The sequence below is a fragment of the Bufo gargarizans genome, chromosome 2 (genome assembly GCF_014858855.1).
Source record: "Bufo gargarizans isolate SCDJY-AF-19 chromosome 2, ASM1485885v1, whole genome shotgun sequence".
NCBI lineage: Eukaryota > Metazoa > Chordata > Amphibia > Anura > Bufonidae > Bufo > Bufo gargarizans.
In genome coordinates, this window is record NC_058081.1 from 605905660 (window position 1) to 605925363 (window position 19704).

At 45.2% G+C, this 19704-nt stretch overlaps 1 protein-coding gene across 1 annotated transcript; it reads left to right on the forward strand.

Moving 5' to 3' along the window:
* The first annotated feature begins 1942 nt into the window (after nucleotides 1-1942).
* On the forward strand, nucleotides 1943-19077 carry STT3A (STT3 oligosaccharyltransferase complex catalytic subunit A). The gene is made up of 18 exons (XM_044281997.1): nucleotides 1943-2040; nucleotides 7252-7377; nucleotides 7465-7525; nucleotides 9163-9284; nucleotides 9534-9679; nucleotides 10543-10633; nucleotides 10721-10827; nucleotides 11475-11639; nucleotides 11732-11912; nucleotides 13506-13661; nucleotides 14753-14844; nucleotides 15027-15182; nucleotides 15290-15478; nucleotides 15921-16037; nucleotides 16251-16353; nucleotides 16447-16635; nucleotides 17799-17914; nucleotides 18808-19077. The coding sequence occupies exons 2-18, from the start codon at nucleotides 7290-7292 to the stop codon at nucleotides 18844-18846; spliced, it is 2118 nt and encodes a 705-aa protein (XP_044137932.1). The 5' UTR covers nucleotides 1943-2040; nucleotides 7252-7289; the 3' UTR covers nucleotides 18847-19077.
* The last annotated feature ends 627 nt before the right edge of the window (nucleotides 19078-19704 follow it).

The window sequence follows — 19704 nt, forward strand, 5'->3', positions numbered from 1 at the left end:
GCGATTAGACTACTCGTTGGTCGGCTCGTGAATTAGGTGCAAAACTACAATGAAAAAATCGCATATTAGATAAAGGCACAGATTAAAAAGTTGCAGCCATATACATGTGTTTATGTTTGTGAAAAGGCAACATCTACCCGCTGATGCGACTATTTTAACAAAATTGTCGCACAGCCCACATAAAGCAGATGAACAGAACTACGCCACCCATGGTGTGAAATAAAAATTTAAATGTTTTATACGCCTAATTCAAAAAAGGCGCACATATATAAATTTGGTTGGATAAAGGATAATAAAATACCACCAGAATTAGAATAAGGGCTCATGCACACGACCGTATGTATTTTGCGTTCTGAAAAAAATGCGGATGACGTCTGTGTGCATTCCATATTTTGCAGAACAGAACAGCTGGCCCCATAATAGAACAGTCCTATCCTTGTCCGTAATGCGGACAATAATAGGACATGTTCTACTTTTTGCGGTACGGAAATGGAATGCACACAGAGTAACTTCCATTTTTTTTTTTTTGCAGACCGATAGAAATGAATGGTTCCGTATACGGTCCCCAAAAAAAAAAACGAACGGACACGTAAAGAATATACGTTCATGTGCATGAGGCCTAAAACTGAGAATTGTCAAATGAGGCGCAAATGTCTCCAAAACAGAAACATTTTCATTAGTAAATATACCTAGAAAACTTAGGTATATTAGACTAAAACAGGTGCAATGGGGAAACTGTTGGTGAGTTGTCAGTGTGAATTAGGCCTCATGCACACGTCCGTGGCCGTATTGCGGCCCGCATAAAGCGGGCACTGGCCGTGTGCTCGCCGCATCATGGATCCGTACCTCCGCACCGCAAAAAGATAGAACATGTTTTTGCAGTGTGAACGGATCACGGTCTGTTAGGTTTCCGCTCAGAAGATTTTTGAAGAGGAGAGAAAAGTCCTGCATGCACAACTTTTATCTCTGCTTAAAAAAAATCTTCCTCTGAGCGGAATCCTAACGGACCCCATTATAGGCTCCTGGGGCTCAGTTATGTGCCAAATCTGTCCTTTCCTTTCTCCGGCTCCTATAACGGAGTGGCTGAACGCTGATGTGAACTCAGCCTAACATAGTGCGGGACCTGCGGAAGAGAAAATGTGGGACGCACACTGCCGGAATCTGTGTTTTGCGGATCTACAGTTTGCGGACTGCAAAAATGGATACGGTCATGTGCAGGGGGCCTTAGTGGCAGATTTTAGCAGGGGGAACGTACCCTAAGGAATGATAAGACCGCACTATTTGGGTTGTCCGAGTTGTTTGGAGTGTAATGTGGGGCCCATGGGTGCATGTTTTTTTTTTTCTTATGGATTCCTATTATTTTTTTCATATGAGAAATAATTGTAGCACGGCACATGTAACAGATGTGTAAGGAGGCATGACTTCTACAAAACAGTAATAAGACAAAATACAGTGTCCTTGAGAAACCGCCCCACATAGTTCTTCCCTGTGCCTACCCCCTTATAAACCAGCTGCGATATAAAAAGCTATGGCGTCCGATGTGGAATCTAGGTGACAAAACACAATAGAACAAAAATAAGACGTAACGAGCTCTCTCTGACTCCAGGGGGCGCTCCCTCTGGAGAAAGCGTGTTATAGACAATACATTTATGATAATAGGGTGTGAAGCGTTTGGCGAGTTCTCCGCATCGGCAGGTGGCGCTAGTTTCTCCATAGGTCGTGCGCGCCTGGCTGGAATGGACACGTCACTCCTCGCACCTCAACCTAACCTGGCCTAGCTGCGAGCGCCGCTGTGACAGTCCACGAGGAAGTTCCGCCCTCAGGGTGACGCAGGCCTTGAGCAGCCAATGTGCAAATGCCCCTTCGGCATCCCTCAGCCAACCTTGTTTATTTCTTCCAATGCAAATAGCGGAGTGAGTACCGCTGGCCAATCGGCTGTCGGCGCGGGGTGAGGGCGGGTGCTCTTGACTGTCAGGGTAGGTTGAGAAAGTGTGGGGAGTTTGATGGGGAGAGTGAGGAGAGAGGAGCGGCCGCTGCCAGGTGAGCGGGGACTGGGGGACGGCCGCTGCTGTGCGGGATACTACCTGGTCTGTAGGCTTCTGGGCCAGAGTTCCCCTTTATACACTGTGCAGCATAGGCTTCTGTATGGAGGGTGTCCATGCAGGTATATGGGACTCTGCAGGACATCACTGTATGGCTGCAGTAGTGTGGTCACATGTATATGGTGTTGCATATATATGTGCCCCCCCCCCTTCAGCCCATGTACTGTGTGTGTGTATGTGTATATATATATATGCACAACCTGCCGGGGCCCTCCATACCATTGTGTACGTCTGTCTTGTGGCTGCTCACATGCATTTTTCATGTATTCTCCTGTTAGATGGGAGTCCTGGAGGTGTAACCAGACATCTATAGTATATTCAGTATGTACAGTACGCCATAAATACAGTAGTTCAGTTTTTAATAACCCTCTAACTTTTATTTTTGGCCCTTGGGATTCCTTCAGTCTGACAATGTGTCCCCCAATCCCCTGCCCTAGAAAATGATGGCTGAGGGGTCATCTTGTTGGTGTCCACTTTAACTTGGCCATTCTCTGCTCGGCGTGCCTAGCAATTCCCCATTTCTCTTATATCCCGCCTCTACCCTCTGCTCCTCCTCCTAGTGCAGTCTGCATTCTGTGTCTCCAGCTGCGGAGTACTGCCAGTGTAGACAGGAGGCTGTGGGAGCGGGGCATTTGTGTCCTCTGCACCGGCACTGCCGCTTGTAAGTGGAGTAGTTTCGCTACGTGGTTTACAGTATCAGTTGCTTTTAGTGGAATTCCCTGATATCTCTCAGGGGTGGGTTCTGTTCAAAACTGCTCAAATGGCGCATCAAATGTTCAAATAGTACATCCCCTCTAGTGAGTAGACCCAGCAAAACCCCATCACCACTGATCCCACCAGCGGTATTAGATTACCGGAGGTCCCAACAGTGGGACAGCCCCACCGCCAGTAGTAACAGCAGATTACTGGAGGTCCCAAGAGCAGGACATCTCCCACTGCTAGTGGTAAGAGCAGATTACCAGAGGTCCCAAGAGCAGGACAGTCCCACCGCCAGTGTTAAGAGCAGGACAGCCGTACCTCCAATACAGGCTCTAACTTTAGGATCAGTAGATAAGGAATGTATTTACACAGTAACTCCACCAGCAGAATAGTGAGTGCAGCTCTGGAGTATAATACAGGATGTAACTCACGACCAGTACAGGATATAGGTCCATTCACATGTCCGCTATTTCTTTCCGCATTTTGCGGAACGGAATTGCAGACCCATTCATTTCTATGGGGCAGCACGATGTGCTGCCCGGATCCGGAATTGCGGATCCGCACTTCCGATCACGAATAAAAAAAAAATAGAACATGTCATATTCTTGTCCGCAATTGCGGATAAGAAAAGGCATTTTCTATGAGAATGCCGGCGACGTGCTGTCTGCAAAACGCAGAGCGCACATTGCCGATATCTGTGTTTTGCGGATCTGCAAAACACACACGGACGTGTGAATGGACCCTAAGTAATGTAATGCACACAGTGACTCCACCAGCAGAATATCGAGTGCAGCTCTGGAGTATAATACATGATGTAACTCGGGATCAGTACAGGATAAGTTATGTATATACACATTGGCCCAGATTTACTGTGTCTGCTCCAAAAATCTGTTTAAAAAAAGTGGCACAATTTATCACATCTGGAGTTTCTGCAGGGTTTTTCCGTGATGCTTGACAAGAGGGGAGTGGCTTTTCAGGAGTGGGCGGGTCTTAAAGGAGTATTCCAAGATTTTGATACTGATGACCTATCCTTAGTATCTGATAGGTGGGGGTCTGACACCTGGGACCCCCGCCGATCAGCTGTTTGAGAAGTCATTGGAATTCCTATGAGCACCGCGGCCTTCTCCGTGCTTAATAAGCACAATGTTGTACATTGTATGTCATTGTGCTTGGTATTGCGCTCGGCCCCCACAGAGTCGGGGAAAAGCATGTATCCCTGCCCCATATTCATCTTCCAGCCTGAGCCCCTGTAATAAATCTGGGGCCGGTCTAAGCTTACGCCATCTTTACGACCAGTAAATCTGGGCTACTGATCTGCCACATTGTGGGTGGATTTTAATCTGGATTATTGGCAGACTCTGTATTCATATGTGGTAGGCTACTTTCACATTAGCGACAGTCTGTTCCGGCGAGTGAACAGCCTGCCATATCTGTGCTGCCGCTAATGCACGTGTGCCGCCAGAAGTCCGCTCCGGCCCCTATGACTATAATGTGGGCGGGCCGTAGGTCCAGCCACAGCACGGCAAATATGACGAGAGGCGGCTGGAATAAAACTACGACATGTCCGGCCGCCGCTCGTCATGTTTGCTGTGCTGCGGCCGGACCTAAATGGGTCCGGAGCGGACTTCTGACAGCACGCGTGCATTAGCGGCAGCACGGATCTGGCAGGCTGTTCACCCGCCGGAACAGCCTGCCGCTAATGTGAAAGTAGCCTAATTCAACCTGACTATCCCCATAAACTGAGAATGTGTGCAACCTATGAAAACATACTGACACTAGGCAGCCGTGACCCATAGAACTCAACGCAGGCTGTCCCTGCCGCACATTCGTCTCCCCCACATCTGTCAGAAATTATTCTGATAAGGCCTCATGCACACGACCGTTGTTTGTCTCCGCGTCCGTTCTGCCGATTTTAGTGTTTCAGATGCGGACCCATTCATTTCTATGGAGCTGTTGAAAATGCAGATAGTGCACCGTTTGCCATCCGCATCCGTGGTTCCAGTCCGTCAAAAAAATATAACCTGTCCTATTCTTGTCTGCAGAAAATGGTTCGCAGACCCATTCACGTCAGTGGGACCGCTAAAAAACACGGAAGCACACAATTGTTATCCGCGTCCGTTTTATGCCTATCATTTCCATGGCAAACCTGTCTTAGACTTTTTTTTTACCTTCCGTTATGTCTGGTGGTCCTCCAAAAATAAAGGAAAATACACGGAAACAAAAACGGATCACAGAACCCCATTTTGCCGAACGGAACACAACGGTCATGTGCATGAGGCCTAATGCTATTACAATTTTTATTGCTGCAGTCGGAAGTGAACCTACATGTTAACTACAATTGGTCCCATGCATGGGACCAAGTTGTAGTTAACAGCTACAAGTTGGGGAAAGCTGCTTTAGGCCAATTTCATACGAGCGTATTCAGTCCCGTGAGGTATGCTCCATGCGTCGACAGTATTTACTGGACTGAACGCTGCTCCTGTGACACGACCTTACGGTATTATAATACTGTGTTCCTGCCCAACCTCGGCTATACTGTACTCACATAATGCCCTCAGTACAATTCAATACAACCGCAGTCAGGCAGGAATACTCAGCATTAGGCTACATGCACACGACCGTTCCGCATCTTTTGCGGTCCCATTGAACTGCGGCTCAAATGCGGACCAAAACAACGGTCGTGTGCATGAGGCCTTATAATGCCTTGAGTTCATGTCTCGGGAGCAGCGTTCAGTCCAGAAAATACTGCAGACCCCCTGAGCGTATTTCACGGTCTGATTACTCTTGTGTGAAGTTGGCCTTGGAGTCCCGTGTACTACATTGAGCATTGGAGTCCTTACTGATGAAACTTTTCCAGGTTTGCTTGGCCTGGTAGGTGAGGCATTACACTGGGTATAACTACGGTTCATATGCATGTGATCGCCCATACTGGTGTAGAGGGCTGTAGTCCCATGGTGCATGCTGGGTAACTCTCTCATAGATATCCACTGCATCATCAGTGCCAGTTAAAAGCCTCTGCAAAGTGCAGTCATTATCTAAAAGCTCTGCATAAATGAATGTGATTATTCAGCCGTAGACCGTACTTGTTTTATCTTCAGCCATAATTTTCCTGCCCTGTTCTTATAGATCAGCTCACTCCTATCCTGAAATTAATGAAGGCCTCATTCACACGTCAGTGTTTGGTCAGTGATTTCCATTGGTGATTTTGAGCTAAAACTAAGATTGGAGCCTCCACAGACAAAAGGTATAAGGCCTCTTTCACACAAACGTAATGGCTCTGTGCTGCGGACCGCATACAGCGGTTCCGCAATACACAGGTCACCAGCCATGTGCATTCTGCATCACGAATGCAGAACCAGTTCACTTAAATGGGTCCGGAGATGCGGTACGGAACGGAACCCCACTGTTAGGCACTACAGAGTGCTTCTGTGCTGTTCCGTTTCATGCTTTCGTTCCACAAAAAGATAGAACAAGTTCTATCTTTTTGCGGAACAGATGGATCACGGACCCTATTCAAGTGAATGGGTCTGCGATCCGCATGTGGCTTTCCCGCGGTCGGTGTCCTGTGCATTAGCGGACCGTAATTTGTGGTCCACAGCATGGACACAGAGTCCTTATGCTCGTGTGAAAGAGGCCTAAGGGAAAGATCTGCCCCTGTTCTGTGTTTAGACCTGATGGAAATCACTGACCGAACACTGACGTGTGAATGAGGCATAAGGCTGTGAATAACAGATGACAATAAGATCAGTATGTTCTTTTGCTGAAATATTCTGTGCTGCTGGTGGCACTCCTTATCCCACTTTGTTACTGTGTCTGGGACCTCCCAGAAGATCAACACGTGTCCCTCCAGAAATACTCTGTGCCTTAGATCTCATGTATACCAACTTGTGTTGCCCATGTACATATTGCGGCCCGTAGAGAGCGGGTACGCAATATACGGGCACCAGCTATGTGTGCTCAGTATCACTTGAATGGGTCCGTAAGATACAGCGGAAGCGCTTCAGTGGGAACGTGACCTGTTATTATTTTTTTTGTTTTTGTTTTGCATTGCGGACTGAATCTTGCAGATTATGGACCCATTCAGGTCGGCTTCCACAAATGGCGGCCACGTTGCCTGTGCGTCACGGACCGCTGTTTGCGGTCCACAGCTTAGGGATGGGGCACACACTGTCCAATTCTAGGGCAGTAACCTCTAGGTCATTAACTCTAATTTTGTAACCTCCCAGAAGATCAGCACAGTCCTCTTCTGAAATACACTGTGCTGCTGGGGCACCAGCATCTCCACTCGATAACCCAGTCTGTGGCCTTCCACACTCCTCCTGAAATACTTTTGTGCTGCTGAGGGAACGGTTTTCCCCCTATGTAGCAGCCAGCCTGTAATCTTCTGCTTGCCCCTGGGTATGATGTGATTTGCACAGACTTACGTCTGCAGTATTTTTCTGCTTTGCAGGTGTTTGAGTGTTGTGTGTCCGTTCCCTACATGTGAAAATGACTCGGTTAGGATTCTTGCGGCTGTCCTATGAGAAACAGGACACTCTTCTCAAACTCCTCATCCTGTCCATGGCCGCAATTCTCTGTGAGTACCCCGATCATCCTCCCCTCCACCCCTGTCGTCTCTGCCCTCCTCATAGTATATTAATGTTGTTCTTTTTCCCTCCTCCAGCTTTTTCCACCAGGCTGTTCTCCGTCTTGAGATTTGAAAGTGTCATCCATGAGTTTGATCCGTAAGTTCTGGGTTATTACCACTGCACACAAGGCCACCGAGAATAAAGCAATCCGACTAGACAAACCAGTTGGTGTAAGAATCTGGAAGTAGATTTTAAGAGCAGGAGATGATGCATGTGTATTCCTTCCACTCCCAGAATCCTTGTGATGTTTATTCTGCGTTCTTTCATTGTGTCCTAGTAATTGGAAAGTCTTCATTCAAGCAAACTCCATTTTACAAGCTACAATCAGATATAATCTGCATGTAACATGAAGCCAACTCTACTGGTTTGGAACTGGGTTTTAAAGGGGTTGTCCAATGCAAACTTGTAACCCCTTTCCACAGGATAGGAAATAACTAGTCCAACCAATGGGGCCCCGGCGATCACGAGTATGAGGGCCTATTTAAATTTAGCGGCAGTTACACTTGTGCTCTATCGCTTCTGTCAACTCTGAGATTGATGGAGATAGGTAAACACTTGTACTCGGCTATCTCCATCAGTGCCATAGAGTTGAATAGAGGGGCACACGATTTCTTGTAGAACATGGCACTGTTAGATCTCATCTAAGCTATTAGACAATAAGGGTACATTCACACAACCGTGTGATACACTTTCCAATTTGCGGTCCGCAAATAACGGAACCGCGTGTCCACATTTTGCGAACAAATGACTTCTGTATGTCTTCCGTTTACTGTCCGCAAAAGAGAGAGGAAAAAAAAAAGAATTAAGGCCTTCAAAAATACGGAAACGAATCCGCAAAAAACGGATGAGGCTACTTTCACACTAGCGTTCGATCGGATCCGTTCTGAACGGATCCGATCATAATAATGCAGACGGAGGCTCCGTTCAGTACTGGATCCGTCTGCATTATATTGGCAAAAAAAAGCTAAGTGTGAAATTAGCCTGAGCGGATCCGTCCAGACTTTTACATTGAAAGTCAATGGGGGACGGATCCGCTTGAAGATTGAGCCATATTGTGGCATCTTCAAACGGATCTGTCCCCATTGACTTACATTGTAAGTCTGGACGGATCCGCACGCCTCCGCATGGCCAGGCGGACACCCGAACGCTGCAAGCAGCGTTCAGGTGTCCGCCTGCTGAGCGGAGCGGAGACTGAACGCCGCCAGACTGATGCAGTCTGAGCGGATCCGCATCCATTCAGACTGCATTAGGGCTGGACGGAAGCGTTCGGGTCCGCTCGTGAGCCCCTTCAAACGGAGCTCACGAGCGGACAGCCGAACGCTAGTGTGAAAGTAGCCTGACATGGAAACCATTCCGTATGTCATCCGCAATTTGCGGATCTATTGACTTAAATGGTGCTGCAGACCGATCTGTACGGACAATAGTAGGACATGCTTCATATTTTTGCGGAATAGAAATGCGGACACACGGATGCGGACAACATACTGAATGTTGTCCGCACATTTTATTCACCCATAGGAATGAATGGGTCAGCTTCTATTCCGCAAAATGCGGATCGGACGAGGAAAAAAATAATACGGTCGTGTGAATGTACCCTAATGGAAAGTAATCACCTCCACTTCATTGCTGCATGCAAAATTCTGCCATTTGTTGCCTGGACTTTTGCACTGGGTTGATGGAATAATACCAACTGTAACTGACTTGCATTTTTGCTTTTCTACGTTTAATTCCAGGTATTTCAACTATCGGACCACTAGATTCCTGACAGAAGAAGGGTTTTATAAGTTCCATAACTGGTTCGATGACCGCGCCTGGTATCCATTGGGAAGAATTATAGGTGGAACCATCTATCCAGGTAGGTTTCAGTTTCTGCCCCTCATCATACTGAACCATCTTTGATTTGCTCTTTCTTGGCCGTGTGTTCCTTAGCGCATGGCTTCCAGATGGGGTGAGGTCCAGTCTTGCCGTGGCTCTACAGAGCTACATCTTTTGCCATGGCAAGAGACCTTACAAGGACTGCCGAGTTACTAGTCGTATCAGCAAGTGTGCGATGACTACATGGGCAGGACTGGCACATTCATTAGACTTTTATCTTCTCCCCTAGGTTTGATGATCACATCAGCAGCGTTCTACCATATTCTGCACTTTTTTCATGTCACCATCGACATCAGAAATGTATGCGTATTCCTTGCTCCTCTCTTTTCCTCCTTCACCACTATTGTCACTTACCACCTGACCAAAGAGCTGAAAGTAAGTACCACATTCCTATCGGATATTTAAATGCTGTAACTCTCTAATATACTTTGTGTTATTTGCCTTACTTCAAGATTCCTATATGCTTTTAGTGAATGGAAAAATGTAGTGACTGGGAGCATGCAGCCAAGAGACGCCCACCTGAGGCTGCTAGTGGTCACACAATTTTACATTAAAGGGGTTCTCATCTGAGAGATTGACATATCGCTAGGATATGCCACAAATGTCAGATAGGTGCGGGTCCCACATCAACAGAACAGGATTCCTTAAGTGAGCATAGAGGAGCAGCGCTATGGAAGCCCTCCATTTATTTCTATGAGACTGCCGAAAACAGCCAGGCTCTAGCTTGGTTATCTCCAGCAAGTCCCATAGAAGTGAATGAAGCACTTGCTATAGGCTATTTTCATAACTCCCATGGAAATAAATGCAGAGCATGGTGTGCTGTCATTCACTTTCGGGCGCCCATTTTATAGATGGGTGCAGGTCTCAGAGGTGGTATGGCATGGCCACATGCAGCCAGCTTAACAGTCTGGTCGTACCCATACAGTTAGAGGCTGACACAGGGGTCACTTTCCAGCATAAGAGAGGTCTTATACTCTGTGACAAGCCCTGAACCTGTGTCTGTTTTGCGTAGTTTAGGACATTGTATATAAATGTTTACATGACAGCAAGCAGGAAATCTGTGTTTCAATTATTTATCAATTGAAGTATATTAAGTTTCAGAAATGTGTGTGTGTTCTGTATTAAACTCAAAAATGTTTGTCAAGATGTCTTTTTTAGGGGTCACTTATTGCTTAGTACAGAGATACTAGAGAAATTTCAGACACCAGAATGCTCTTATGTTGGTTCTGTGCCTGCAGGATGCTGGAGCTGGGCTGTTAGCCGCTGCAATGATTGCAGTTGTTCCAGGATACATCTCCCGTTCTGTGGCTGGGTCATATGATAACGAAGGTGAGAGAAGATGACGTACACCCTGAAGTTGGCTGGGACCTTTATGTATTTGCTTCTGAAATATTGCTATCTCTCCCCTGATACCAGGTATTGCCATCTTCTGTATGCTGCTCACATATTACATGTGGATCAAGGCAGTGAAGACGGGCTCAATCTACTGGGCGGCAATGTGCGCTCTTGCCTATTTTTACATGGTGAGTGTATGATTCCGTGATACTTTGTAACTCGCACTGTGCAGTTAACATAAGCGTAACTCTTTCCATGGCTATTGCAACTGAGGCCATCCTAATTATGTGGTAGCTTGATTCTACGATCAGGTTGTCCAGACAAAATTCTGGCTGCCCAAAGCCAACAGTAGGGAGAGCTTACTGTATATGACTGAACAGATCCTGTTGAAGGCCGAATGCACACGGCTGTTTTTCACGGCCGTGAGCGGTCCCTGGAACCGCTGCCTGGATTCCTACTGAGAGCAGGAGCGCACAGCATCATTGGTTGCTATGACGCCTGTGCGCTCCCTTGCTGCCGCTGCAATACAGTAATACACTGGTATGATCTATACCAGTGTATTACTGTACTGTGGCGGCAGCAGGGAGCGCACGGCGTCATAGCAACCAATGACTCCGTGCGCTCCTGCTCTCAGCAGGAATCCAGGCCGCGGCTCCACGGACCGCTCATGGCCGTGAAAAACGGCCGTGTGCATTTGGCCGAACTCTGCACACAATGTGCAAAATCTTTCCCAGTTGGTGGTCAAGTGAATCTATAAAGTAATTGAATTGATACTGAATTTGATACTATTGTTGTGTCTTGTTGCTTTTTCTAAAACATTTTTGCTTGTCTGCAGGTGTCATCCTGGGGAGGTTACGTCTTTCTGATCAATCTTATTCCTCTTCATGTCCTTGTCTTGATGCTGACTGGACGCTTCTCTCATCGCATCTATGTTGCTTATTGCACAGTGTATTGTTTAGGTACCATCCTGTCAATGCAGATCTCCTTTGTGGGATTCCAGGTAATGACCCCAGCGTCATCTCCAGTCATTCTTACTTATATATATGCATGAATGCTTGTCTTTATTCACATGTTGCTTTCTGTTGCACACAGCCTGTTCTGTCCTCTGAGCACATGGCGGCCTTAGGAGTGTTTGGCCTGTGTCAGATCCATGCCTTTGTGGACTATCTGCGGAGTAAGCTAAATCCCCAGCAGTTTGAGATCCTGTTCAGGAGCGTTATCTCCTTGGTGGGCTTTCTCCTGCTCACTGTGGGAGCTGTGCTTATGCTGACAGGTACGACTGGGTTTCAGTGCATTTCTGTTACACCTGTAGACTTGTGCTACTTTCACACTCGTTCAGATAATAGAACCGTCTGCATCCGTTCAGAACGGATCTGTTTGTATTCTCTTTAACATAGCCAAGATGGATGCGTCTTGAACACCATTGAAAGTCAATGGAGGACGGATCAATTTTCGAGTGTGTCAAGTGCGTTTGGCTCAGTTTCATTAGACAGACACCAAAACGCTGCTTGCACCTCCAAAGCGGAATGGAGACTAAACTGATGCCTTCTGAGCAGATCCTTTTCCATTCAGAATGCATTAGAATGCAAACTGATCCGTTTTGGACCGCTTGTGGGAGCCCTGAACGGATCTCACAAACTGAAAGCCAGTGTGAAAGTGGCCATAATCTGGAAATACACATTGGGTAGAAATTGACATAATGCTGCTATTGATGGAGTGGGGGTAGCATTGTGCGAATGTGGTTGTTAAATGCTGAATTTTTGCAATTTTCAGACTCTATTATGACACTTCCAGTTTTAGAAAAAGTGTGAGAAATGTAAGGAAAATGCACAAGAATTCGGAGTCCCCTGTTTTTTTTTTTTTTTTTGCACCTCACTAGACCGTTTTAAAATGTCAAGAAAAGAAAGCATGGTTTAGAGGAGTTGTAAAATCTATATATATTTATTTTTTAACTCCGTGTGCCAAGAGCCATAACTTTATTCGTTCACATAGCTGTGGATAAGTTGTACTTTCTAAAGACACCATTTGTTATTCCATACAATGTAGTGAAAAATAATCTGAATTGGGGTTGAATTATGAAAACCAACTCCACCATTCTTATAGGTTTCCTTTTTATGGAGTTCACTGTGCCGTAAAAATGTTTGTGAGTCGGTACCATCAATCTTTAGATCATTAATATCATAGACTGTAATTGTTTGGTAAAATCACTGTTGCTATTAAGCCCTGCCACAAGCAGATTTTCACTATCTCAGGGAGTCCGTGCTCAATCAGTGGACTGCTGGTGGTGTCTGCTGTGTAAAACAGCAGGCACCTACCAGCTATGGTGACTGCACAGCTACTGAGCAGGCTCCATCTCTAAAGACCCGACATCCGCCGTACATGTATGACATATGTCTGGAAGGGATTAATGGAAGTAATCCATCCAAAAGTTGGCATTAGGATCCATTCACACGTCCGTGTGTGTTTTGTGGATCCGCAAAACACGGACACCGGCAGTGTGCGGTCCGCTTCATCGCCAGCACTTAATAGTAAATGCCTAATCTTGTCACAAGTCGGACAAGAATAGAACATGTTCTATTTTATCGGGAACAGAATTGCAGACACGGAAGTGCGGATAGAAATGAATGGGTCCGCAATTCCGGTCCGCAAAATGCGGAACAGATTTGCGGACGTGTGAATGGACCCTTTAGGAAAGTGTCTAGTGAGACCTGCCAGATTTATCATACAATATACATTACTGTGATAAATTTAGTACCGCTTCTGTCTCATCTATTATGACCATGTGTAAATTTAGAACAGTAATAATAAATCTCATTTGGGTATTAATTCAGAAATTGACAGTAGTTTTTGTTCCATTCTGCCGCAGGTAAAATCTCCCCATGGACTGGTCGTTTCTATTCCCTCCTGGATCCTTCCTATGCCAAAAACAACATTCCTATCATTGCGTCCGTTTCTGAACATCAGCCGACCACCTGGTCTTCCTACTACTTTGATCTGCAGCTTCTTGTCTTCATGTTCCCAGGTCTGGTAAAACTTTATATTGAATCAATATCCCTAAGCAGCATGCTTTTAACATAGTCCTGTATGAATATTGATTGGGTGACCCTACCCATGCAGCTCTCAGCTCTTTTGAGTTAGTTCCACCCCTGATCTGCTGGTTTTCAGGCTGCAGTTCGGCATATATGTTGGGTAGGGGGTTAGGGTTTTGGCAGTTGTCTGCTGCAATCGGGTTAAAGGGCGACCATGTAACATGTGGCTGTGCTGAGTACTCCAATGTTGTGCACATCTAAGACTGTAAAGAAGTATCTTAATTGCCTTCCCCAACTATGGCACTAGTATAACCCAGAAGGGCATATGAACAGCGGTTTTCAAAATAAGACAACACGTCAACAGTCCTAGAGGCAATTATGGGGAGATTCAGCAAAACTGGTGCAAAAGAAAACTAGCAACCATTCAGATTCAGATTTTTTTTATATTTTTTTTTAAGAAGCTTTGAAGAATGAAAGGTGGAATCTGATTGGTTGCTAGTTTTCCTGTGCACTAGTTTTGATCCCCCCCCCCCTTTAGTGTTCCAGAGGGCCTCAGAAAAGTATTGTATGAATATTCTAGATTGTCTCTTTATAAGTGGCTTAAATAAGTTAGTGACTTCTTGCGTTAAAGGGGTTATCCAAGACTATAAAATGCTCCCCCATATGCCTGGGCCTCACAGTGAATATACTTACCCTCTCCCTGTGGCACTCCTGGTCCCCGCACTACTGCTACTCCCCGTGCACGGATGAAAACATCAGGTGTCGGGGGGGGGGGGGGGGGGGGGTCGAGCCTCCCTAGCATTACCAATGATACTAGGGAGGCTCGTCCCTGTCACCGGCTGCCATTGGTTGTTTTCATCTGCGCACAGGGAGAAGTAGTGCGGGGTAAGTATATTCAGTGTGAGGGGCCCGGGCGTATGGGGGAACATTTTATAGCATTGGATAACCCCATTAAGGTAACTAGGATTGTAAATTAATGAAAGATCGGGGAAAATGCATGGTCTGTACAACTTGGTGCAAAATGTATGATTATTAGAAACTACAAGCTCTCAATCCAGTCACTTCCTGTCTCCTCTGTGTACAGTGGGTCTCTATTACTGCTTCAGCAACCTGTCTGATGCCAGAATATTCATCATCATGTACGGAGTCACCAGCATGTACTTCTCTGCCGTCATGGTATGTAGTCTTTATTTCAGGAGACCATATCTCACAGCTTGTGTAAGAGATTTGCATGATGTTTGTGTGTATCAATGTGACCAATACCTGTCGCATGCAGGATTCATCTTTTGACAGCCTATTTGGGCTTATGGATGCATATAATAAAAAGCATCTCTGAAAGCTGTATGTCTGCCTTACAGGTGCGTCTGATGCTGGTCTTGGCTCCAGTTATGTGCATTCTGTCTGGTATTGGGGTATCTCAGGTATTGACCACATACATGAAGAACCTTGATATAAGCCGTCCAGATAAGAAGTCAAAGAAGCAACAGGATTCCACCTACCCAATTAAAAATGAGGTGAGCTTTTTTTGTAATATTGTAGCACCACTGGATTTATTTTTGTTCAGCTGACCTAAAGGAAACTGTTGTAAAACGTCTTTAATAATATGGCTTTCTTTCACCAGGTCGCCAGCGGGATGATTATGGTCATGGCTTTCTTCCTGGTCACCTACACATTCCATTCCACCTGGGTCACCAGTGAAGCATATTCCTCACCCTCCATTGTGCTTTCTGCCCGTGGTGGAGACGGAAGCCGTATTATCTTTGATGATTTCAGAGAGGCCTATTACTGGCTGAGGCACAACACCCCTGAGGTGAGTGGCTTTACCCTGACTTTCTGCGGTGAGGGTATACAAGCTGGAATAGCTTAACATGTGTCTACTTCTATTTATAGGGGCTCTCCTACTAAGTTTTAGGTTTACACAGATGGGGTTAACGTGGCAGCAACAGATGGAGAGAGTTCCAGTTTAATTCCTGCCAAGTCTCCTTGTAACTTCTGCCCATAGATCAGAGACTACTATTCTGCTGTGAGCTGAAGACCTGAGTAATTTGAGACATATTGGGGACTGGGGACATGCTCAATTATAAAGACTGGTTGTTGAACACCATGCTGCCAGAAGTGGGAAAGTTAGCCACAGCATGCCATTCCGAAGCCTGCGTTATTAATTTTTAAAATTTATGTTGGTGGAGACCCCTTTTATTAACTAGGATTCTGAGAGATACTAGTAAACTCATTCCCCTTTTTGTTTTCTCCAGGATGCCAAGGTGATGTCGTGGTGGGATTATGGATACCAGATAACGGCCATGGCCAACAGAACGATCCTAGTGGACAACAACACCTGGAATAACACGCACATATCCAGAGTGGGCCAGGTAATGCTCATTATTTTTTAATACTATAACTCCCAACATGCCATGACATTTGCAGATCTATACGTAGACGTCTGCAACCTCCTTACTTTCCAGCTATTGCAACATGCAGGTGGCATGTACAGGCCAGTTTTACGACACCTGATGTCTGCATTTCTCTTACTCCATACTTCATAGGTGGTATACACCATTACTTACCTTTCTTTCTCCTCTCAGGCTATGGCGTCCACTGAGGAAAAAGCCTATGAGATTATGAGAGAGCTGGATGTCAGTTATGTTCTTGTTATATTTGGAGGCCTGACCGGATATTCATCAGATGGTGAGAACTTTTCCTTTTCTGGTTGTATGATTGTTTCTGGATTTTGGTTGTTATATTGGTCTATTTTCTATTTAATTTTCCCCTGGTTTTCAGATATTAACAAGTTTCTGTGGATGGTGAGAATTGGTGGCAGCACAGATACTGGGAAACACATAAAAGAACACGATTACTACACCCCCACAGGGGAGTTCCGTGTGGACAGAGAAGGCTCCCCAGTTCTTCTCAATTGCCTTATGTATAAGATGTGCTACTACCGATTTGGACAAGTTTACACAGAAGCCAGTAAGTATTGTCATAGGATCAAATAATGTTCTGCTGTGAATCGGATGCTTCTAAACTGAGCAGTCCAGAGGAGATCACCTATAAGGGGATGCTAACCTGAATGCACACTGCTATTAGGCTTGTCTAGTCTTAGGCGTTTTTGGAGGTCATTTATTATCCACAAATACACCTATATTAAGCATATTTCTGGCGCAATCTGTGACTTTTCACTGCTCACGCCAGGGCTGTTTTATTTGTAGAAAATGGTCCATATGTAAGACTGCTAGGAAGCTGGCTTACACTTAGACTGGCACTGGATCCGCCGAAGTTATGTAAAGGGCAGCTCCTCTTCATTACTTTGGCTAATTAACTTCCACATATAGAGCTTGAAAGCAACGTCTAAAACCCTGGTCTTAATGAATGACCCCCTTTGTTTCAGTCCATCCCCATGTTCTAGTCCTGCCCGTACAGCTGATGGTTTTGTTAGATTTACCAGCACACTTGCATTATAACAAACACGTTCCTCTATAAACAGGACCAGGCAAGTACCAGTTTATATGATTTGTAAATGATTCTTCGATTAACTGACAGCAAGTAGAGGTATTGGAAATGGTGAGGAATGGAAACCTACATAGAAAGCTGTAGAGGAGACGGCATATTGTGGTTCAAGTTCCTTCCTTTCTGTTTTCTCTTTTGAGACAAATGTCAGCCTTAGGCTACATTCACACGACCGTATGCATTTTGCGGTCCGCAAATTGCGGATCGGCAAAAAAAAATGACGTTTGTAACAATGCCTATCCTTGTCCACAAAACGGACTAGAATAGGACATGTTCTATTTTTATTTTTTTGCGGGGTTACAGAACAGTCATGCAGATAGCACACGGTGTGCTGTCCGCATTTTTTGCAGACCCATTGAAGTGATTTGGGTTCTCATCCAACCCACAAAAAAAACAACGAACGGACGCGAAAACAAAATACGTTTGTGTGAATGTAGCCTTAAAGTGAGTGAGGCAGAGTGGTTGCTATGGACTTTCTGATTGACAAGACTGGTTGTTAGGCAGTTTAGCCATAAAGACAAGGCTGCCAGGCATGACTTCATTGGATTATCCCAGTTCTAAAACTAGAGCTGGAGGAAACCCATTTCAAGATTTTAATTTTTAATTTTTATTTTTTTCCTTTTCAGAGCGACCTCCCGGTTACGACCGCGTGAGAAATGCTGAAATTGGAAACAAAGACTTTGAGCTTGATGTCCTGGAGGAAGCATACACCACAGAGCACTGGCTGGTCAGAATATACAAAGTACGTATCGCAAATCACAGCCACGACAAACTGTGATCGTTTTGACAGTAACAATGCTATAAGGGAAAATATAGATAGATGGAGAGAGAGAGATCTAGATCTCTACTCATATATATCTCTCTATCTATTTCTCTATATATCTATCTTCTAACATTTTGCAGAAATTGCTTATTTAACTAAATGGGGCTTATCCATGTGGTTGCTTTAGAAACCGCCCCATTCATAGTTCTGCTGTGAATCGGGTGCTTCTAAAGCACTCATTCTCAGCTGCAGAATTTTCTACAGGCCATTTGCCATGTGTGAATTACCACTTTTATCTCATAAGAAACAGAGGCCACAGATAGTTGTGGGTTTGTTTTTTAACCTATAGTCTGAAACCCAGCACCCCTGCTGATCAGCTTTTTGAAGAGGAGGCGACAAGCCACGCGAGAACTGCTTCCTATTCATTATGCAACCCGGTGGTATAGTGTAATTACAAGTACTCGCTCCTATTCAAATGAATGGAGCGAGTACTTGTAATTACACTGCATAGCCGTATCTTCTGTGACGACGGGCAGTGTAATGAACAAGAAGTGGCTCTCGCATGGAGCCCCACCTCCTCTTCAAACAGCTGATTGGCGGGTGTCGGACCTCCACCAATCAGATAGTGATGACATATATATTATACTGCACAACCCCTTTAAGCTTGCATTAATAGGATCTGGTAGCTTATGGAATAGTAGTATCATTTTTGCAGTTCAATATGCTCCAAAATATGAAAGGGTTCATAACATTTTACAGCTGTGTAGCAAGTACCGTGAGTCGCCACTAAATTAAGGAGCGGTATAAATGACTTTCAAATGCAGCATGTATCAAATATAATTCTAATTCTGCTGGGTTCTGCTTTTGAATAGGTGAAAGACCTTGATAACCGGGGCTTGTCGCGGACATAACGATGCCTTCAGCTTTAAAACAAACAGCACTGAAAGAACCCTCGCCTGTGAACCAGATTTTTATACTGTTTCTATTGACGGGAAGAATGGAACTTTATAGGCCGTAGAACTTGCACTGTTCGCTGCCCATAACTGGGTTGCAATGCTTTTTATCAATACGAATGTGTTACCAAATGATTGAAATTGTCGTTTTGACTTCACAGTGTGGCCAAATAAAGATGGGGATATAAAGCTTGGTGTTCTGTACTTTGTCTAAAGAGGACCTGTAACCCCTCCTGACATGTCTGTGTTGGTAGATACTTCCATTCCCTATGTAATAATTCTGGAGCATCTTTTCATAAAACGTTGTGCAGTTCCTCTATAATTACCACTAAAAGTTTGAATGAATTGCTGGTAGTCTGCAATGAAGGTCCAAATGGACGTTACCAGTTGAGGGTGTGTCCTTGTATAGTTTAAAGCTAACAGCACTGATTGGATAGTGTCAGACTGTGTAGGGACACCCCTCCAATTGGACCTTTATTACAGACTGCTGGCAATTCATTCATTTTAAAATTTGAAAAGTAATAGAGCAATGGCGCAACATAGTTGCTCCAAAGATGCTCCAGACTTTTTATTTCAGGGAGAATGCAAGTAGTTGCTAAAACTCTTCTTAAAAGGGGTTTCCCCATGGACACATTAATAACAGATCCACAGGAGTTGTGAGGTGCTCATTCTCTTCCTTGCTATGGCCACCTTAGCTCGCCAAATAGGTCACAGGTGCGATTCCCAACCTTATCGGACATTTATGGGTTGTCAAGTGGCTATGCACATCACCAGAAATGGCTCTGTTCAGACACTAAACAGACAAAGTAGTCTTGG

Coding starts and splice junctions, on each gene's coding strand:
- STT3A (XM_044281997.1), top strand. CDS start 7,290: ATGACTCGGTTAGGATTCTTGCGGCTGTCCTATGAGAAACAGGACACT. Junction 16,038..16,250: donor ACATATCCAGAGTGGGCCAG/GTAATGCTCATT, acceptor TTCTCCTCTCAG/GCTATGGCGTCCACTGAGGA. Junction 16,636..17,798: donor ACAAGTTTACACAGAAGCCA/GTAAGTATTGTC, acceptor TTTCCTTTTCAG/AGCGACCTCCCGGTTACGAC.